We start from the raw sequence: 22921 nt of genomic DNA, 5'->3' as shown, positions 1-22921 counted from the left end.
TAGGGCCCGGGGTAGGTATGGTGCCAATGCTGGGGGATCCAAAGGCAGTCCCTGGGCTGAGCCCACTTCCCACAGGTGCCACAGATTCAACAACCACCACGCCTGGCTGGCCACCATTCTCTTGCAGAGGAGAGTTTCAAAACTTCCTCACTGGTCTTCTTGTTTATCATAGCAGCTAGAGTGAGCTCTTTCCAAAAGCACGAACCTGGCCTTAGAATGCTTACTATTTTCTCACTGTCCTCCGAATAAAGTCAGCTCCTCAGTATACATAGAAGGCCACTATGAACTAGCCCTTGTGGCCATTTCTAGTCTCATTTGTCATATCTGTCATCCCTTGAGTTCCAGCCACTCTGATATATGAGAATTCCATTACCTGAATTTCCCATACTCTTGCCTAGACAGGTCTTGCTCACATTTTCAGAATCAGCTAAAATCATATCACCCCTTCTTGAAGTATTTCCTCCACCTATTGTCCCACAGAGAGGGTGATTTATTTATCCCAGGTCACATAGCAAGCAAGGCAGGACTTGAATTTGGGTTCCAGAACCCTATTGCTAACCAGGGTTAATGTTAGCCTTCTCAGTAACACAGCCAGTGTGCCCCATGGGCATCTGAGGGTAGGCTCCACACCCCAGATGTCCACACCTTAGTGCTCAGCACAAGGCCAGACACAATGTCTGATGACCGCTATACCGTGCTGAGGGAAAGGGATAAGGGACTAGCAGAGGCCACTCAGGTTTTTCTTGGGAGGAGCATGAGGCAGAGGAGGGACTAGCAGCAGGGAAATCCTACCTGCCTGACCAATAGCAGGCAACGGCTCCATGAGGATGCTCTCCTCAAAAGAAAGGTGTATCCTGATCCAGGTCCTTACCAGATGTGAAGCAGCAAAAGCGGGAGAAGTGTGTGTGCATCCTCATTCCTGGAACTTAGAAAACCTGCCACTAACCACGCAGGGTGCTGAGGGGCTACGGCCCCTGCCTGCCAACTCACCCTGTGCTCAGAGAGGTCTCTGAGGGCCAGGGCTTCCAGCTGGGGTTTCGCCTTCTGTGCTTCCTTGCACCCAATGAGCCTCAGGAGGCCATCTGCTGTCTTAGAGAAACTGGGGCCTCAGAAAAGGACCCCAAACCTCACAAGTATATGGTACAGCAGTACACCTCCTGATGCCTCCAGAAGTCTGTGGCCAGGGAACAGACAAGATTTGGCCCCGCCCTGCCCAGTAACAAGGTCCCTCACACCCCTCCTCCCATGCCTGGCAGGAAGGTGACTCAGGCAGTGCGTCTGGGTAGCCTGGGGCTGCGCTTCCCTCAACGCAACATCTAGGTTCTTAGGAAACTTCATTTGTTGTGAAAATCGGAAATGAAAAGACAGTTGGTGACAAACTCTTTTCTCCATCACCTCCTTATTGGACAGAAACGACCCAGGAATGCGCCTCGCGTGAGTCCTATTCTTTCTTGGGGTGCACACCCGCTGCTGGAAGTATGAACAGCAGGTTTGAGGGGGAGGGGAGCGCTGACCCGGGCACTGCGCAGGGAGTCTCAAGGGGGGCTGACGCAGAGGGAGGGTCAGGCACTCCCGGGTCAACGGTCTGGGCCTGGCACCCACCTCGGTCACGACGGTGAACAGGTAGACGTCCTGGCTGAACTCCCAGCCATCCAGGCAGCTCTCCTGCTCCAGCTGCCCCAGGTCCACGTCGCGCCCCGGCTCCAGCCCGAGCGCCGAGAAGTTGGCGATGGTGGCGAGCCTGTAGCGGCGGCAGCTGTGGGGCACCTCGCGGCCGTCCCGCAGCCGCAGCGGGACACTGTTGTTGCGCCAGGCGCTGCTCAGGTTCGCGGCGTCCGGCACTCGACAGCGGTGCTCCGGGGTCCCCGCCAGGAACACGACTGACATACCATTGAAGCCATTGGGGATGATGCTGGCGCTGAGCAGGAAGAAGATGAGGCGCTGGAAGGGCCCCCACTCGCCCAGGAAGGCGATCACCTCGTCGTAGTCCCGCATGCTTCCCACTGCCGCTCCGAAACTTGCAACTACGGGTGATGACAGCGTTCTCAGGACAGTGTCTTGTAGCTGGGGCGCTCCCCAAGGATGTTAGAACGTTCCCGGGGGACAGGCAGGCTGTTGGAAATTGGGGCGCGAAGCCGGGGACCGGTCCTGGGAAACAGGCTGAAGGCGTTGGAGCGTTCCCGGGAGCTCGCGCTGAGCTTGATGCCACTGTACACTTGGGACCACACCCCCATCCCCGGCCCGGCGCGGGGAAGGGGAGGGCGGCCCAGCCCGGGAGGCTGGGCTCCCGGCTGTCTCCGCCCTGTGCTTCGCGCGCCCGCCCGCCCCCAGGGACCTGACGGGGGCTTCCAGGCTGGGCTCAGCCATTCCGCCCGCGTGCCGGGGAAGAAGCTCGTTCTCGGTTGTCCCCAGCCACCCCCGAGCGCTGATTCCCAGACCTGGGCCCCACGTGGGAGGGCGGGCGCAAGGGAGGAGCCGAGGCCAGAGAGCAAGGTCTCGGAGGGGTCGGCCCTCGATCTGCTCGGGCCGCGTCGCCCCGGGCCCAGACCCCAGCAGGGTTCCCTCCGCGGTCTCCTCCAATCTGGAGGCTGAGCTCAGGCTGCCACGCGTGGGGCGCGGAGGGGCGAGTCAGTGGAGTCGGTTCCCGGGAAACTTCTGGGGTCGGCAGAGCGACAGGAGCGCGCCCTCTCTTGTGGCGCCTCGCGCAGGCGGCTGGTACACGCCGACAAGGAGCTCATTTCCCACCAGTCCTAGCAGAGCTGAATTCGGTCACCCCTGGCGGCGCCCGGACAGCGTCCTCAGGACAGCCAGGACCCTCATCTTGCACAGGGAAAACAGGCCCACAGCCTGGAAGGGATGAGCAAGGTCACACTACGTCAGAGATGGGCCCGGATCGGAGGGAGGGGCGGGGGCAGGAGACAACCGAGTGCCCGGGAGGCGAGTTTCCTCCCCAGCACGCCGGCGTAATGGCTGAGCCCAGCCTGGAAGCCCCCGCCGGGTCCATGGGCGGGCGGGCGCCAGGACATGGAGCCTGCGCATTGCGGGAGCACAGTCATGGAGGCACTGTCGTCACGCTGGGTTCTGCTTTTGAGCCCCTTGCTCTCCTCACGCCCCCAGGGCCCTTTATCGCGGCAGGCTGCCAGAGCTTTCTCCGACTGGAAGGCTTTCTGTTAGCAGAAGGGCCTGCCCCCAGTCCAGGAACAGAGGGAGGGAGGGAGAGAGAAGTAGGGGATCCGATTTGGCGCTCAGACCCGGCAGGGTAACCAAAGCAGGGACCACAGCCTCCCTTTTTTTGGCTCAGTGCCCAGACCTAAGGCCCCTCTGCTGTTGTGTGAGCTAGCCCGGGCCTGGAGCCTGAGCCCTGGGGTTCACGAGGCAGATAAAATTGACAGGGTGAAGAGCTCACCTCTTTGGAGATTTTGCACGAGTGTGTTTGTTTCCCCAGGCTCCGATTAAGAGGCGGAGGGACATTTCTGCCTCTTTTTGTGTAGCTTCCAGTCTGACCCCTCCTCTTAGGAGGACTTCCCACCCCCTTGGAACCTCAGTTTCCTACCTGTAATAAGACTATACATCCTGATGTGCTAGGACAGCTCTGATTTATGCCTATTAATCCAGTGAAATTATTAACAGAGCCTCCCTTTACTTTCACAAGTATCCTTCTTCGAATGATATATTATGGTCATTATCTTACTTAGCTTGGGTTTCATCTCCCTACTCCACCCCATATAATAGAGCAAAGTTGGAGACAAGAACGTATATAAGGTCGTTTATTTTGAGTAATGATACCATAAAACAGAAGTGAGGGACTAGGGAGGAGAGTGAACAGAGAGGGAGGTAAAGCCAACATAGACTGTGAAATTGAGATGGTTATTGGCGATGACCAAGATCAGTAACAGTGTTGTGTGGAGCCCTAGTGGAGCCTAAGAATAAAGGGAAAATTAGCAATACTGAGCCTGTCTTTATTTAAAATTTTGATATTGCGTTCATCATGGGTATTTGTATTAATTTCTATTTTTAAAAATATTGCATTAAAATATAATTAATCTTGGTTACTGAATTTCTTGGTGCGTCCTTAAATTTGCACCAGAGACAAGTGCCTTGCTCTTTTTCCTCGCCTCAGCCTTGTCTCAATCCCCATTGCTATGGGTTACTGAGGTTTAATCCCACTGGGGGCTTCTAAAGAGCCATATAGAATGAGGAGGTATTTGTTTCCTAGTTCTGTCTCCATTGGTCAACTGCTTGCACTTCCAGATTGCACATAAGTGAGGGCTGAACAGGTACCACTCGACTATTTGCCATTGCTCACAAGTGTATGTAAACCTCTATCTGGAATTGTTTTGTCCTCCATACAAAATGAATGAACAAGTATACTGCTTACAGCTTAGCCCACTGGGGGAATTTCCCTTCAAAGTTGTTTAGGGCTACCCCCTAAATGGAGCTATGTTACAGGAACAATCTCTTATTATTATTTTTTCTTTTTTTAACTAGTATCAATGTCTAAAGCTAATCCATCTGTGAGTAAGGGCTATTTTCCCCTCCATCAGTTGGTTACAGAGAACTACCTACTAAGGCTGTAGGTCTGAGCTAAGACAGAAGGGTTGGTATAGCCGATAGCCGAGGTAGGTGTCATAGGAGTCTGAGCCACCTTTTGTTGACTTACATGCACCCTATTGACCTGCTTAGTCCTGATCCTGAATTTACCATTCCTGTTCTATTATTATATGATAGATTGCTGATAAGTCTGCTTTTTTTTTTTTTTTTTTTTTTGAGAGAGATTCTCAGTCTGTCACCCAGGCTGGAGTGCAGTGGCACAATCACAGCTCACTGCAGCCTCAACCTCCCTAGGCTCAAGCAATCCTTCTACTTCAGCCTCCCAGGTTGCTGGGACTACAGGCAAACACCACCACACCCAGCTAATTTTTTTTTCTTTATTTTTTAGAGATGGGGTTTTGCCATGTTGCCTCCTGGGCTCAAGTAATTCTCTGGCCTCAGCTTCCTCCCAAAGTGCCGGGATTACAGGTGTGAGCCACCATGCCTGGCTTAAACCTGCCTAATCTTATGACTTGGTAGACTCTGACAATACCTGGCTTACAATGGGTATCTCTGGTTGCATAGACCCTTGATGTCCCATTGCTAGGCTCTTGGTTTTTATTGGGGCCAAACAGCTGCTTTTCAAAAGTCGAATCTCTCTCTGCTGCATGGCCTTGCTCCAGAACTTTAGAGATCTGTGCTGAAACTCTTTTATTAGGGCATGTCAGAGACTCTGCCCTGTAGCCTTATTCATCATATATGCCTCTAGCCCCATTGTATCTGCTGGATAATATGAACCAAATGGTAGAGAAGCTTGTACTCTAGTTGGACACACTGTACAGCTCTCTCCTGCTCTGGGTTTCACCTGAAACTGAAAGCCTTCAGGGGCACCAAATAGATGGGTCAGAGGAATACTCCACCAAGCACTATGCCTTAGTGTTGGAGGATACAGAGCTCAATAACTTGTCTTTACAGGGGATAACCTGGCATGACTACTGATCCCTGATAACTTTACCCATTTGTTTCAAAATAATATGGGATAGAAGAAGTTGGTGGGGATATAGATGAAATAATATGGGCTGTGAATAGTGGTTCAAGGGATTCGTTTTACTAGTTTGTCTACTTTTACATCCATTTAACTTATTCTAGAACAAAAAGGTAAGAAAAAAGTTGAACAATATGAATGTCCTGAATCTTCATATTTTTATCTGCTATCCTTTGGCATACATGTGTCTTTACTAGGACATCTAGAGTTCTCGCTTCTTCTTGCTTACTAGGTCAAATTAGCATTAGGTCATCAATACAGTGGACTACCATGATGTTCAATGGAATATTGAGACAATCAAAGTCGCTAGATACTGTGTTGTGCAGAGAGGAGAACTAACATAGCCCAGAGACAAGAGAGTGAATATGTACTGCTATTATTCCTACATAAAAGCAAACAGTTTTTCATCCTCCTGACTGAAGGATATTGAGAAGAAAATATTTGATGTTGAAATTAATCTCTGCAATACCACCCAGGATGTGGTTTTACTTCTCATTTAATAAATCAGTAAGAAAGGTGAGGGTAAGTGTCAGGGGCTTTCATTTGGCCCTTTCTACCTTAATGGCTCTTAATAAAATAGGGAGTAAATGTTAGTGTACTGCCAGTTGCTAGAACATCTGTCCTACTTATTTACTTAGGGATAAGGAAATTAGTACAGTGTGGATCTTCAGACTTCTGGATCTGTTTGCAAGGGTACTCCATTTACCTGGCTTTCACGAGCCTCTGTCACGGGGGGACCATGATAGTGTTTCCCCCAGCATTGATGCCAGCTCATACTCTGTACCCAATAGCCTTTGAAAGTCTGGTTCTTTTTCTTCCCCCTGACCAGAGTTACTATGATAAAGGGCCACAGATCTCTCATGTGGAAAGATTGGGGAAATAATTATCTTGTATACCTTTGGCAGCATTGGAGGGCTCTTCTATAAAAAGGCTTGGCCTTTCCTTAAATCAATAGGCTCTGAGCCTGAGAACTGGCCTAGATCAAGGAAATTTATGAGGAAATACTATTTTCCATTATGGCAGCTGTCATCTGCCTTCTGCTCATGAGCCCTTGATTTTGGGGATTGCTGTTGTTACAGTCAAGTAATACCCAGTCATCTGCCAATTTAGTTAACTCTAGGGACACTATGGTCTATTAGCCATTGCCATAGATAGACCCTATGGGTCAAAGCACTTAGCTGCCACTTTGGTTTTATGGTTATTATTATTATTTTTAGACGGAGTCTCACTCTGTTGCCCAGGTTGGAGTGCAGTGGTGCGATCTCAGCTCACTGCAAGCTCCGCCTCCCAGGTTCATGCCATTCTCCTGCCTCAGCCTCCTGAGTAGCTGGGACTACAGGCACCCGCCACTGCGCCCGGCTAATTTTTTGTATTTTTAGTAGAGATGGGGTTTCACCGTGTTAGCCAGGATGGTCTCGATCTCCTGACCTCGTGATCCAACTGCCTTGGCCTCCCAAAGTGCTGGGATTACAGGCGTGAGCCACCGCGCCTGGCCATTTTGTGATAATTTTTATATCTACCCTGCCTCTGTTGATTGTTACCCATCTGGTCTCTGCAATTCCAGAGTCCTACCATCCCCACTGACACTAAGAATTCCTCACCTTTACATGTTGTGTTGCCTCGGTGAAAAGAGTGGCCTCTGGACTTCCCATGGGAATGTAGTCTTCTAGTAGGTTCTCTGGTCTTGCATAATAACTACAATCTAACATGCTAATCCCTCTGAGCCTTCTGACTCCTTCAGTATTCTGCCAAGGAAGTTTCTGGCATCTCTACTTCATTTCCGAAGGTCGTAATTGTGTCCAAGTTTCAAAGAAGCATCTCAGAAGCATGTGAAAATGGTTTTATGTATCCTCGATTGGATGTTAATCCCTGAATAATGAGAGTGCCCCCAGATTGATACATTCTTACAACCCTCTCCTCACACCCCTGTTATCCCTGTTCCTGCCACAACATAGGTCCCGTAATTTTTTCAATGTGTATGCTATTTGCTTATAAATCAGATACTGTATTTCTCCACTTAGGCTGTGCTGAGACCTAACCCTAGTTATTGGTCTGCAGGCAATGAAGGGAGGTAGGGGATATGGAGGAGAATAAGCATCATCGTTGGGGCCACTTGCCTTAGGAGGAGTCTTGGCAGGATTCCAGGCAAGGAGAGGCTTGTCTCCTATAGCAGGAGAAAGATAGCTGCTTCTGCTGGCCTTGAAGGTTTAGGAGAATCCAGGAATTCAAAATTCTCACATTAATCTATTCAAATGTTCCCATTCTTTGTTCCAGGGTTCCATATGTTTCCTATCAGGGCCGTGACTCCATTGTAGAAAGTAGAGCCATCACAGCTGTGAATCCCTTCCTTGCAGGTCTGCCTTCTAGGACCACTCTTATGTCGACTGTCTTAGCCCAGGTTTCCTCCTGAAAGCAAAGCCTGAGTCAAGAGTTTGTGTGTAGGTGATTTATTTGGGAATGGATCCAAAGGAACAGGAATAAGTGACTGGGGAGAGTAAAACAGGAAAGAAGGGAAGCCAATATAAGAGTGCAGAGGCCAGATGTGGTGGCTCACACCTGTAATCCTAGCACTTTGGGAGGCCGAGGTGGGTGGATCATGAAATGAGGAGTTCAAGACCAGCCTGGCCAAGATGGTGAAACCCCGTCTCTACTAAAAATACAAAAATTAGCCAGGCGTGGTGGCACACACCTGTAATCCCAGCTACTTGGGAGGCTGAGGCAGAGAATTGCTTAAACCTGGGAGGCAGAGGTTGCAATGAGCCAAGATCGCGCCACTGCACTCCAGCCTGGGTGACAGAGCGAGACTCCGTCTCAAAAAAAAAAAAAAGAAAGAAAAAAAGTGCAGAGTCTCAGACCAGCCCGAAGAGCTGCAGCCGCCTTTTGCGCCCTCCCTGCCTTCCCCATCCTCCCTGCCGACATCATGCTCCAGTTCCTGCTTGAATTTACTTTGGCAATGTGATTGGAATGTATCTGGCTCAGAACTATGCCACGCCAAACCTGGATAAAACACTTGATGAAATGAAAAAGGGCAACGCCGAGAAAAAACCCCCTAGTTCATGAGGCCGACTCCAGCACTGCCTTCTGGATACACGGATTCCACCACTCTTGAGGGCCTCCTTTACCATCTCAACCAAAGGCTTTTGTTTTCATCTCCAACCTCAGCGATTTTTATCTTGGCTAGACCCGGTGCTGCCTTAGGACAAAAATAGGGCCACAAGTTAAGAACTACCTATGTAGTGTGACAGATCCCCTGCCAGGTTATTTAAGGGTACATGTCCACTGCCTGAACCCTGAAGGCCAGGCAATGAGCCAAGGCCATGGTGTATAGCTGAGGAATAGGTGTCCCTGGGAACCCAAACATCCTGGAGAATAGCTGAGAACCTACCAAGGGAAACAGTCCCATCACACACACATAGTAGGTAAAGAGACAGAAAATTAGCTTAGAGATGGGAGGTGGCACAGATCTCTAAAGCTGTCCCACTGCCATTCAGGAGTGCCTCATGCATAAGTCCTAATAAACTCATCTACTAGCCAAGCTGAACTTGTCCCAGACATGCTTGGTCTCTTTGCTCCCTCCCAGTTTGGGGTAAGGTTTTTTTAAATACAATTCCAGGTTTTTCTCATTACAATTGCTGTCATGAGCAGGATCTGAGAAACCAATGGATGAATTAGGAAGGCGCATCTGCAGGGAGAATCCTAGGGTGGTTGGCAACATGCATGTGGTGTGGAGTTGCCCGACTGCTCAATCTTCACAGGCCACCGTGGACTCTGGGAAAACACTGGCAGAAACTGAATCACCTATTGTAAGAAGTTAAGATATTAAAATACGATAAAGATAATAAATGTGCTATTGTTGCAATAAGGGTAGCTACTGAGAAATCATGAAAGCAGGAAAGGGAGAAAGGGTAAAAACTCCTGCAGAAGGTGAAAGGCATGCCAGGTTTTCTAGGACACCAGCAGGTTACATATGATGGCCTATTCTTGTGCACGTTCTAAAACTGATGGGCAAATAACAACAACAACAAAAAAGAGCTCAAATGGTTAAGCTGCAACTATAGAGTTAAATAGTATCTTCATATGCTCTCTGTTTCTCTCTTTCTTTTCCCACATGCTTTGAATCTGCTGTTATTAAGCCACCGTGTTGAGATAAAACTCACTGTTTATGGTAAGACTAATTCAAGGTTATTTGGAGATTTTGTTTTTCTTATACAATTAAGCCAGTTCTAGTTAAAATGTAAACAATAAAACTCATTTGAAACCGAAAAGGAAAAAAGAGGTTTTTAAAAATCAAACTGCCATGGAAACTTCTTTCCCCCAAATTTTGATCCACAGCTTTCCTTGGATTACCTATCAGTGAAAATAGAGCTTAGCCATAACAGGTCCTAATTTTGTCAAAAGTAATTTGGGTCCAACTGTCTTTTGTAAAAATAACAAATCTATTATATTGTCTCATGGCTAGAGTTCTGAAGTAAAATTATCAGATCTTTGTGTATGTATGTATATACATGTTTAAATATATTATATATGTGCATGTATTATATGTTCTAACATGCTACCAAATAAAATTATAAATAAATGGGTATAAAGTCCAAATGCTTTTCAAGTTCACAGGAATTCAATAATCTTTGCTAAATAAGTTGGCTTTTTAATTATTAGTAAATAAAAATAAAGATATCTTCAAAAGTGTCAGCATACATTTTTGTCTGAGTCTTCTGATAAAATACATTTTATATTTGCCTCTGCTAGATACTTTAAGGGGTCAGGGTTTTACATGAAAGTTAGAAGACTGTAAACCCAGCCAAAAATAAAATGATCTTTGTCTGTATGATTTTTTTGATAAGCAAGACTAATTCAATATTGTTGGTTTAATGAAAACAACTGAATTTTCTGAGTTATCAGCAAGAATCCCCATGTGTTTAACTTTAAGGCTCTTGCTTAGATGAACACCTGATATTCACAAGCTATGAAAATGGTTAACAGGGAAATAACTTGCAATGATGATTAGCTTTGTTGACTGTCTTGGTTCTCACAAGTAATCTAGATAAACTGCTAAAAATGAATAAACTGAGTACATGTAAATGAGATAAATGTGTGTAGGTTAAAATTCTGTATAGTTTAAAATCTTAAAATTATTTTAGGTACTCATTGAATGTCGAGGTCATTTCCAGTTTAAAAAGCGTTATGATATGGGCGAGGTATTTGTGGACCTTAATGAGCTAGATAAAAACAAGGACCGGGCCGGGCGCAGTGGCTCACGCCTGTAATCCCAGCACTTTGGGAGGCCGAGGCAGGCGGATCACGAGGTCAAGAGATCCAGACCATCCTGGCCAACATGGTGAACCCCCGTCTCTACTAATAATACAAAAATTAGCTGGACGTGGTGGCACGCGCCTGTAGTCCCAGCTACTCAGGAGGCTGAGGCAAGAAAACCTCTTGAACTTGGGAGGCAGAGGTTGCAGTGAGCCGAGATCATGCCACTGCACTCCAGCCTGGCGACAGAGTGAGGCTCTGTTTGAAAACGAGGACCAAGTCTAGGAAATAATCAAAGAACAAAAAGGGGATGGGCCAATTGAATGCACACTTGCCCTGGTATAGGCAGGCAATTAACACGAAACAATACCACCTGCCAGGGGGATGCTTTGAAATCATCTGAACAATCCAGGAATAACATAAGGCACAAATAGTCCAGAGCACCTATAACAGCCCTATGTGGCCTGCGAAGAAGCCATATGATACCTAGAAAATGACAGTAAACTGCCGTGAGCTAAACAGAGTGATGCCCCCTGTACCTGCAGCTGTACCCGGTATTGCTCAGCTGCTAGAGCAAATGGTCCTTAAGCTGGGAAATGTCCATGCTGTGATTAATTTGGCTAATGCCTTTTGAAGTATTTCTTTAGCAGACGATTCACAGGAGCAGTTTGCGTTCATTTGGGAGGGCAAACAATGGATTTTCCAGGTGCTACCACAAGAATATCTGCGCAGCCCCACCGTCTTTCACGATATGATTGCACAGGACCTATCTAGATTCTTGCCTACCTCAGTCTTCCTGTTTTACCATACTGATAATATAATGTTAACCTCAGAATCTCTTACAAATCTGGAGACTGCCCTGCACACCATCTTAGACAGCCTAAAAAGGACAGGGAATGGGAAGTCAACCCCCAAAACATACAAGGGCCCAGTGTAGCCATCAAATTCCTAGGAATTACCTGGATGGATAAGACACGAAACATACCCAGAGCTGTTATTGATAAGATAGCACAGTAGCCTATTCCTCAGACAATAAAGCAACTTCACGTTTTCCTAGGTTTATTAGGCTACTGGAAAATATTCATCTCTCATTTGACACAAACCCTCTGGCCTTTACACACCCTAGTAAAAAGGGATGCAAAATGGGACTGGACACATAAAGAGCAAGAGGCATTTGACAAAGCAAAAATGTTGGTAAAACAAGCCCAAGCATTAGGTGCCCCACAGCCACAGCACCCTTTTGCATTAGAAGTCACTAGAGACACCGCAGGGATGAAATGGTGTTTGTGGCAAAAGCAACCAACAGTAATGGTACTTGTAAGATTTGGTCTCAATTATGCAAGGGGGCAGAATCCCACTATATAGTCCTGGAGCAACAACTCTGGCTGTATATAGGGCATTGCAACAAATGGAGGCCATCGCCAGAAAGCAAACCATCACAATAAAAACTGCCTCTCCTGTAAAAGGGGAGATGGAGGGCCTTCTAGCCAAGCCCACCTCTGGGATGATACTATAACACACTGCTGAAGTGGCATGCCTATCTACAACAGAGGGTGTCTTGTCCATGAGTCCTGTAAGTCAGGCACCACAGAAAATGCTCAGACCCATCCACTTTGAACAAGTGGAAGGGGCCGACATGGCAATGAATCTACCTACTAGGCCAACCATCATATATGAAGGGATTCCATTGATACCCACTAGGGCCTAATACACTGATGGGTCTAGCAAAGGCACCCAACACCAATGGTTGGCAATCATGGGGAATATGGACACTGACAACATATGGTTAGAATGGGAATTAGGACAAAGCAGTCAATGGGCCATGCTACAGGCAGTTTGGATACTCATCACCCACAAGCCCTGGCCATTAGTCATTTGCACAGATAATTGGACTACATACAGAGGCCTTACCATGTGGATCAATCAGTGTGCCACAGACAATTGGCAAGTTTGGGGCAGGATCCTCTGGGGAATGACCATGTGGCAAGACATCCACATCAGGTTACAGGAAAGGGATGTCCATCTTGTGATGTACCATATGGATGCACATAGCCCAAACCACCTTCTGGAAATCAAAAGGCGAGTGGCCTTACTCATTCACGTGCAGGCAATTTGCCCAAGCCCATCTGAGGAAATGCCGTATGTGCACATCATAAAAACAGCCACCAGGGGCAATCACAGAGTGGCCCATAGCAAAAGCAGCAGGCATCCCTATCCAATACGCAAATGTTTTGGCAGCTGTTCAGAACCATGAGATCTGCTCACAACTGTGACCTAGAAAGATTCCCTCCACACCAGGTCACATACATCGAGCCATACAAACTATGTGAGCCTGGCAAGTCAATTGTATTGGTCCCCTGCCCCAGAATAGAAAGAAAAGGTATGCCTTAACTTGTATGGACACAACGGGGCTGCTACAGGCCTTCCCAATAAAATGTGCCACTCAACTGGAGATCATCAAATGTCTCACTGCTCTTTTGTGTGTGTGTGTGTGTGAGACAGAATCTGTCCCCCAGGCTGGGGTGCAGTAGTGCGATCTTGGCTCACTGCAACCTCCGCCTCTCAAGTAGCTGGGATCACAGGCGCCCACCTGTAATACAAAAATGCCTGGCTAATTTTTATATTTTTAGTAGAGATGGGTTTTCACCATGTTGGCCAGGTTGGTCTCGAACTCCTGACCTCAAATGATCCACCCACCTCAGCCTCCCAAAGTGCTGGGATTACAAGCGTGAGCTACCATGCCCAGCCCTCACTGCCCTTAACGTCATGTATGGCATACCAAAAAGGATAGATAATGATCAAGGCCCCAATTCACAGGCCATAATATCAAACACTGGGCATCAGAACAAAACATAGACTGAAAGTTCCACTTACCATATAACCCAACAGGGGCAGGCCTTACATGCATTGTCTTAGGACTGGACTAAGAATCTCCCTGTAATACAAATTTTAAATGTCACCCACTACCATGCATGGCATCACTTCCTGTGAATGGTTGGCAAGGTTTGTAAACCAGGCCCCACAAACTCTTGGGGTTACCTCTGAGACTCAGATCCATTATCCTGAAACAAATGGCCAGACTTTGCCCCTGAGCACATCAGTGGATCTACCAAGTGGCGATGGCTACATGGACCCAAAGTTGAGCTGGAAAATGCCCCCGTACTAGATCGATTTTATAGCCCTGGAGGACACCATGAAGACTGACTGAGGGGAAATGGTCCCAGCCGTGCTCCTTGATGGAGATCCGAGATACTGACGTTATCGACATGCAGCAACACCAACACCTGCTAGATGCGTTAAATGTGGATAGCACAGGCAAGGCCAGAAATTTACCAATTGGCTTTATGCCCACCCCTGTGGAGGGAAACCCTATATAGTACTGTAAGCCAGGCTCGAGGCCCAGGGCATCTGCCCTAATAGGGCCAATGGGAAAAATGATTATGTTAGCAATAATTAAGTTACAAGGAATAGATACACCTATGAGGGTTTCTACTAAACGCCTGTGTTTATGCCCAAAGGCCATGGCTTCTGCTACCCATGGTAGCTAGTAATGTCTTCCTGGACTGGGCTGCAGCTGCAGCAACAGTCAACAACCAGCCCTGTTACTGGGTATAGGGATACCTCCCCCTGTCAAATGATAACAGTATGCCTTGGAATATTCTGCCTTTCTCCCAACAGAACTGGAATGATTGGTTCAACAGCATCAATAAGGCAATCCGGCTCACTGGGGACTGCCTCCACCTGGAGGCCAAATTGCCAACATGACAGAGACCAAACAACATACGTCCTCATAGGCACTACCTGTTATTTCTCTGATAAAGAGAATCATGTCACAGATGCTTTAAATCATTTGTCAATTCAGATCCATGATATAGCTCAATTAGGTTACTTTGACTCATTCTTAAATTAGGTACACAGCTTACCTACTTGCTGGAATTATGTTTTGCTAATAGGCATCATAATTATAGATAGCTTCTGCTTTTTATGCTCTTATGTATACCATGGAAGTGGCCTGTATCCACAAACTGTGGCTATACATTATAGACCTCTATAGCTCTTCCCCTCGTTTCCTGCTCAGGGACTCTCGAGCAAGGTTGGTGGAAAGAATATAAGAGCTGCGGAATGGGATAAATTGAAGTATGACAGGTTCCCCGGCCAGGTGACTCAAGGGTGTATGTCCGCTGCCTGAACTCTGAAGATCAGGTGATGACCCAAGGCCATGGTACCCAGCCAAGGAGCGAATGACCCTGAGGACCCAAACATCCCAGAGAATAGCTGAGAACCTACCAAGGAAAAGAGTCCCATCACACACACAGAAGAAGCAAGGAGCCAGAAAATTAGCTTAAAAGCAGCTTAGGGATGGGAGGTGGAACAGATCTCTAAAGCTGTCCCGCTGCCATCCAGGAATGCCTCGTGTGTAAGTCCTCATAAACTCATTTGCTTACCAAGCTGGACTTGTCTGAGGCACTCTTTGGTCTCTTGGCTCCCTCTCAATTTGGGAGAAGGTATTTTTTTTAAAAATACAATTTTGGATTTTTCTTGTTACATTACCCTTATATTTCTGACATCCTTATCTCTTTCCATATCTTCCTTTCAGCCGTTTGGGAGGTTCTAAGACTGGAATTACGGTGCTAGATTAGTGAACATGACCTTTAATGAGTAGTCTTTCCCTTATTCTTTGGGATTTTGACTACCTTTTGTCAGATGAAAAATTGGTGAGTTTTGTGTAGCTGATTGGATGCAAATAATGCTGATTTCACATTTTAGCAAAGATGCTTGTTAAACATTTGGTACGAAATTGTGTTGTTTCTAAGTAATTAAAATCAATATTTAGAAGCCAAAGAAGAAGAAGAGGAAGAGGAAGAAGAGGAAGAAGAAGAAGAAGAAGAAGAAGAAGAAGAAGAAGAAGAAGAAGAAGAAGAAGAAGAAGAAGAAGAAGAAGAAGAATGCAGCAGTAGGTTGTTTACAGATGTAAGAAATTTGGGTATGGGTCTCAGAAATGTCCGTCTTTAAGGTTCGGAAGTAGGGAATATTTAGGTCTGGGCTGGAGATACCTATTTGGGAGTGGTCATAACTGCAGAGTTCCTGAGGCCCTTGTTGTGACAGCAGAGCCAGCCAGGGTTCCTGGTTGCAAGCATGCTCACAGAATTGATGGGAAAGCTGATGTCCTGCTGAGATAAGCAGAAATCAGCTGTTGGAGATGGCACCCGCCTGGGAAGTAGACAGACCAGAGTGGAGCCCTAACAGGGCAGCCTGCTTCAGACTGAGCCTGAAGGGGAGGAGTGGTTCCTTGACTGGGCCAGGTGGCCTCTGATCACTGTCCTCCCAGAACAAGTCCAGTGTGGCTGGAGTAAGAACACAAAAGGAGGGTAGGGACAGTTTAGAAGGGATGTGGTTATTAGACAGCGCAAACAGCACAAACAACCCTAGACAATGAGCATCTGGGGAGGAATGGAGGAGCTAGGACAGGGCCTTGAGGGGTGGTGCCTCAGGGGCAGGCAAGAGAGTGGACAGGAACACTGGCTGGGAAGGCACAGGGTGACAGGACTGAGGAGTAAGAGACTTCTTCCACCCAGAAATCTCTTTCTGGGTGGTGAGACAGTCTCCAGCAATCGGAGAGAGAGCCCTGGGGGCTGGGAAGGGGCCAGTCCAGGCTGTCTCTCAGCAGGCTCCTGGAACCACGGAGGGTCAGCGAGTGGTGGGGATGACCCATTTAGCCGGGATCATGACCAGAGGAGTGAGTCAAGCAGGCATGGTGGTAGGTTCATGCATATCAGAGTTGGTGATCAGGTGCTGTGGCACCAGCCTTGTCCACACTCAGATCCAAAGCTTCAGGGGTCACCTTCACTTTGCCCAGCTTCCACCATTCCATGCCCCATGCAAAAAGTTGGTAAGGTTGAGCCTGCACTCTGGGCTGTTCTGGGGACCTTGCCAAGTGGAAACAGATCAGCACCCTTCAGAAATGGCTTGGTCAGAGTCACTAAACCATTGGTAGGCAGGCAACACTCTCCATGGAAGACTGGTATGTGCCGTTACTTTGGTTGCCCCTGCCATGGAGATTTGCTAGGGTGTGTGTGACCTTGGCAAGTTTTTTAACCTTTCTGAGCTCATCCATAAAATGGGGATAATAACCATACTTCCTTTCTGGTTGGTATGAGGATTAAAAACAATCATATCGTTCACTAAGGGCTTGGAGATGAAGGCCTGGGACACATTAGCTCCCATAATAGTTATTATCCAACTCCCTTCCCTTCTTCTGAGACTGTGGGTGTGCTCCAGCTTCCCATGAAAATTCAATTACAGACCAAGAACACCCTGGATGGCAGCTGAGGGTTCTTGCACTGCAGCCATTGTCAGTGAAGCTGGTGTGTGTGTGTGCACATTGGGTGTCGGGGGTGGTGCATCAGCCTCTGAGCTTGGCTCACCGGGCCTGACAGACCCACTTAAGGGCTGGTTAATGGGGTTTCTGAGCCCACATGGCTGAGACTGACTCCAGACCCTGCAGGACCCAGTGAGGTCTCTAGCAGCCTCTCCTGGGATTTCTAGTCTCTGCATTCCAGCCACAAATGGATCTATGTCAGACACTAGCAAAGTTGAGGTTTGGTTTCTGTAGGGACCCAAATAGTTTCCCACTTGTGGTAGAGGGGACACAGGAGGACAGTGCTTGCTTATTAGAGAAACCTCTTCACTACCCTTAAACCTTTTTAGAGGTTCCACCTCCATTCAGAGGTGCTGTGGGAATGTTGTTAGAAAGACAGATTATTCTGTGAGAAAATGATAAACCAGGAAGTTACATGAAAAGCAAGTCAGGGGTCGGCCTGGGGTGCAAGACAAGAAGTTGAGTAAGAATGAGTTGTCCAGGATAGCACTGGAGTGCACATAGCTGGACAGGGGCACCCAGAGGTGGAGGGGAGGTGGGGCACTCCCCAGGTGGGGCAGAGGGACTCAGGGCCCACAGCCCAGGCTTCTGAGCATCATGGTGTGGTGCAAGTCACAACACTGCTCCCACCCATCCAACTCAGCAGTTCAAGGGCTGTGAGCCCAGGGCCAAGCTAGCACACCCCCTAGAGGGGCTGAGTCCTTGGCCATGAAGGGAGGGCTGGCTTGAAGCTGCATCTGGGCTCTGCCTACCTTCACCCCTTTCTTTGGTTCTCTAGGAGGAAAGTATCAAATAACAAAGCTTGTCACTCAGAGAACCAGAAAGGACTCCATTTGTGTTTCAACCTCCTTGGAGGGTCAAGGAAGCCTGCAAGAGTCTTGAGGAGAGTTTGATGGGGCTGAACTTACAGATAAGCACAATGAGAGTTACAGAGGCACAAGTTGTCCACAGAGGCCAGCAGGGGCTGTGTACCTCATGTGGCCCTGTGAGCTGGGATTTGGAATTTAGACTCTGTCCTAAGAGCAGTGAGGAGCCATGGAAACTATAATAGGCAAGATTGACAGGGAATTGCACTTGAAAAACCTCCTTTAGCTGTTATGTAGAGAAAGGATTGAGGGAGGGGCCAGGCAGGAGACAGAGAGACAAGGCAGAGGCCGTTACACTGTTCAGCATGAGACAGTGGCATCTGGACTGGGGAGAGTGGGCTAGTTTGGAATTAGTTAGGGATGAATGCAGTCATGCTTGCTAACTGGTTTTACTGTGTCTACCTTTGCCCCTTAGGGCCTATTCTCCATACAGCAGACAATGTGATCCTAGTTAAAACATAATTCCAGGTCATGCCGCTCCTCTGGCTTTCCATCTCAGAGTAAAAGTCAAAGTCCTTACCATGGCTGTAGGAGAACAGCCTGTTGCATGGCAAGAATGATGCTTTTTTTTTTTTTTAACAGGGTCTCACTCTGTTGCCTAGGCTCGAGTGCAGTGGCAAGATCATAGCTCACTGCAGCCTCGAACTCCTGGGCTCAAGGGGTCCTCCCACCTCAGCCTTCTGAGTAGTTTGGACTATAGGTGCATGCCACCACATCTGGCTATTTTTTTTTTCATTTTTATTTTTTGTAGAGAGGGGGGTCTCGCTATGTTGCCCAGGTTAGTCTCAAACTCCTGGCCTTGAAAGATCCTCCCGCCTTGGCCTCCCAAAGTGTTGGGATTACAGGTGTGGGCCACTGTTCCAGGCCACTTGATCCAAAACCACCGTAATGACCAATGTTTGACCCCTAGATGCCAAGATATTCATCAGCAAGATCTTTAAACAATGCCTGTAGAATAGAAAACTCTTCATAAAGATGTTTATTTAACCTCTCCAGTGGTCACGAGTCTTGGCAAGAAAGTCTGAAGACGGGACCAGCTGCACATGTTTTACCCTAAGAGCTTGCTATATAAAGGATACTTTCTGGAAGGCTGGTTGGTGTGAGGATTCAGTCTTGCAGCCACTCGAGACATCACTTCTGTTCGTAAGTCCCTCTTATATATTTCTCTCTGAGAAAATGGATTTGTCAACCTCTTTCTTTGGCTTCTCAGCTCTCTCGGACTTTGGGTTTGCATAGTCCTGCTATCCATGGAAAAATGGCTCACAAAGGCCAACACAGCCTTCTCTCCCTCACATCTCTCTGATGACCTTATCTACTACTTCCAGCCACCTCACTTATACTACTTCAGTCACTGCTTGCCTAGGGCCTTAGGATTTCCTGTGCCCTCTGCCTGGAATGTAATCCCCCCAGATACCTGCACAGATGATATCTTACCACCTCAGTTCTCTGCCCAAATGTTACCTTATCTGTGAGTCCTTTCCAGATTCCATATATGAAGAGAATCCCTTATGCTCTACTGTAATGCCTTCTTTATTTCCTTGATAGCACTGCTTATAGCCTGTAGTTATTTTACATGATCGTTCAAAATGTTTTCCTAGTGTGCAACACAATGCCTGGCATATAGAAGGTTCTTAATAGGTATTTTTGTTTTTTGAGACAGAGTCTTGCTCTGTCACCCACGCTGGAGTGCAGTGGCATGATCTTGGCTCACTGCAACCTCCACCTCCTGGGTTCAAGCAAGTCTCCTGCCTCAGCCTCCTGAGCAGCTGGGACTACAGGTGATTGCCACCACACCGGGATAATTTTTGTATTTTTAGCAGAGACGGGGTTTTGCCATGTTGACCAGACTGGTCTTGAACTCCTGGCCTCAAGTGACCCCCCCCCCCACCTTGGCCTCCCAAAGTGCTGGGATTACAGGCGTGAACCACTGTGCATGACCTTTTAATAAATATTTAGTTGACTGAGTGAGTTGAGGTTGAGGATGCAGGAGGGAGCAGGTGCCCTCCAGGACAGCAGTCCCCAACCTTTTTGGCACCAGGGACTGGTTTTGTGAAAGACAACTTTTCCATGGATGGAGGGCAGGGATGGTTTCAGGATGATTCAAACACATTACACTTATTGTGCGCTTTATTCCTATTATTATTACATTGTAATATATAATGAAATAATTACACGACTCACCATAATGTATGGTGAAGGAAGCCCTGAGCTTGTTTTCCTGCAACTAGATGGTCCCATCTGGGGGTGATGGGAGACAGTGACAGATCATCAGACGTTAGATTCTCATAAGGAATGTACAGCCTAGATCCCTTGCTTGCACAGCTCACAATAGGGTTCATACTCCTGGAATCCTAGAATCCTAGAATCCCTACTCCTAGAATCCTAGAATTAGAGAATCTAATGCCACTGTTGATCTGACAGGAGATGGAGCTCAGGCGGTAATGCAAGCAATAGTGAGCAGCTGTAAATACAGATGAAGCTTCACTCGCTTGCAAGCCACTCACCTCCTGCTGTGCAACCCAATTTCTAGCAGGCCATGGTCTATGGCCTGGGGATTGAAGACCCCTGCTCCAAGACTTACCTCCCACTGAGAACTTAGGCAGGATGCTTGCAGAAACCTGATGTGGGAGGTGAGGTGAAAGGTAGTGGGAGGAAGGGAAGCCCAGTGTATGTGTGAGTGGGTGTGTGTGCTTGTGTGCCTGAGTGAGGGTGGGTGCTTCTCCAGGACCCCTGTACCTCCCATTTCCTGGCCTGGGTGGAGGCTGGGCAGGACAGAGGTAAATCTGAGCCAGGGTCTGACCAAGGAGATAACAGGTTGTGCCAGAGGCACCAGGCAAAACTGGAAGGGATGGGATGGAGGGCATGTGGATGGAAACTATTAACTCTCCCTGGGGATGGGAGGGCCGAGGCTTTGCTCTAGGGGAGGGGGCAGTAGAGTTGGGCCTTGAAGAGTGAGTAGGAGTTTGCTGAGCCATGACAAAAGAAGAAAGGCATTTTGAGCTTCAGAGGTCTGAGGGCTATGAAAAGGTGGACTAGCTCAGAGGATGCTGGACTGGACTGTCTGCTGTAGCAGAGGAGGTGAGACAAAGTAGTCAGCAGCCCGAGGTCAGAGAGGCTTTAAATGCTAGTGGGAGGACCAGGGACTCCATCCTGAGGGCCCCAAGGTCAGAGAGGCTTTAAAATGCTAGGCAGAGGACCAGGAACTCCATCCTGAGGGCCCTGAGGTCAGGGAGACCTTAAATGTTAGGAGGAGGACCAGGGACTCCATCCTGAGGGCCCTGGAAGAGTTGAAGCAAAGGAATGAGAGATTCCTTCAGCTGCCTGAAATGGGTCTAAAAATGCTTGGGAGGCAAAAATCCTAGACACAGTGCTGGGTAGGATGTTATGGCTGGCATGAGGGTGTAGAGGATGATATCCATGTCTTTGGTCTGAAAGCCCCTGTGGTAAGGAACTGGGCCCTGGGGTTCGAGGGATGTAGCAGGTTTGGGGACAACAATGAAAGTTGGTCCTAGCCAGGTAGGCTGGAGCCTGGAGCACTGTGAATTGGGGATCCTGGATCTGGTTCCCCCTCCTGGAGAGAGACTCTGATGTCCCCTGTCTCAGTACTGGGACCCTGGGCCATACAAACCTTGTCCTATGAGGACCCTGTCCCAAGCTTTTCATGGTCTACTACACTCAGGGCCCCTGGGCAGACGAGGTGGGCTGGGGGACTGGGTAGAGGCTGGGCCTTGAAGCTGGGGAAACGACAAATCAGGCTGTCAGCTTTGAATGCCACTCCCCTTAGCTGCCCTCCAAGCCACCCCCAACCAGGATGCCCAGGCAGGGGCTGCTGTAGTTGCTGCAACCCTGAAGGGGTGGAGCTGTTGATCTCGGGGTAGCCTATGGTGGCAGGGAGCCTCTTGTTTGGTAGTTCCTGCTGGGGGAAGGAGTTATTGCATGTCATGGGATTAAGGTGAGTACCAGCGGCTAGTGGATCTGTGGTGGCCAGTGGGAGAGTCGAGTTTCTGCGGGTGAGTGGGAGTGAGAGGTGGGGGCCAGGGCCCATGGCTCCCGGTATTTTTCCACCCACTCCTGTGCTTAATAATGCTTCCCTGCTTTCCTGGGTGCCAGTCATCCTCTCCTCTCCCACCTATGACTGGGTGGGGCTGGGACCAAGTCAGCAGAGGCAGGGTGGGGAGGCAAGGGCAGACTCCTCCACCACCCCACCCTATTTGGGTGTGGCTGCAGGGAGCGTGTGTGCATGCACACCTGCGCAGCGCTACGGTGGGGCGCCCTCAGGGCCTCAATGCACACAGTCTGACCCCTTGGGAAGCAAAAGGAGACAAGGGCCAGACATGATCTGGGGTCACCAGCAGGACCAGGACGCCGCCTTGCCTCACTGCTCTATCAGCACCTGCCCATTGCCCTGAACTGTGCTCCTTCAGGGAAAGGAGGCGGCAAAAGGAGCCTTAAGAGGGAATCTCTAGCACAAATTTAACCATGAACAGAAGATCTATGAGAAGAAAGGAAAATAAAAACTTAAGCGAAGACAGACACAACATCTGAATAAATGCACAGTAAGTGCAGATCACAGTCCTCTCTGGAGGAAAAGACTAATGCCAGTTCTTCCCAAGTGAGTCTCTAGATTCAGGGCAACCTGGTCACAGTTCAGAGGTTTGCTTTTCCAGAGCCTGAAGCATGCAGTCTCAACTTCTGACAACTGGAAATGTAGAGGAATAGCTTTGACAGGTTTGTAAATGACCAACAAGGAGGAGAGATTGGTTATTAAACTCCAACACAGTAGTAATTATACATTAACAGGGAAATAGATCAGATGACCAGAATCCAGTAACAAAGATTCGTACAAAATTA

At 48.2% G+C, this 22921-nt stretch overlaps 1 protein-coding gene and 1 pseudogene across 2 annotated transcripts in view; one reads left to right on the top strand and one right to left on the bottom strand.

The window, feature by feature from the left end:
* Nucleotides 1–5490, bottom strand: part of SLC22A4 (solute carrier family 22 member 4) — a 52996-nt gene extending 47506 nt beyond the window's left edge. Inside the window, exon 1 of one of the 2 annotated variants that reach the window (XM_063604220.1) lies at nucleotides 1603–5490. In XM_063604220.1, the coding sequence (XP_063460290.1) occupies nucleotides 1603–1995 (393 nt within the window). In that variant the 5' untranslated portion in view covers nucleotides 1996–5490. The remainder of the gene's footprint in view (nucleotides 1–1602) is intronic. The other variant, XM_003829313.6, reaches the window with a different exon arrangement.
* Nucleotides 5491–5833: 343 nt separating this feature from the next.
* Nucleotides 5834–10189, top strand: LOC117980377 (short transmembrane mitochondrial protein 1-like; annotated as a pseudogene).
* The last annotated feature ends 12732 nt before the right edge of the window (nucleotides 10190–22921 follow it).

This window comes from Pan paniscus, chromosome 4 (genome assembly GCF_029289425.2).
Source record: "Pan paniscus chromosome 4, NHGRI_mPanPan1-v2.0_pri, whole genome shotgun sequence".
NCBI lineage: Eukaryota > Metazoa > Chordata > Mammalia > Primates > Hominidae > Pan > Pan paniscus.
This window is presented reverse-complemented; position numbering and strand designations above follow the sequence as displayed.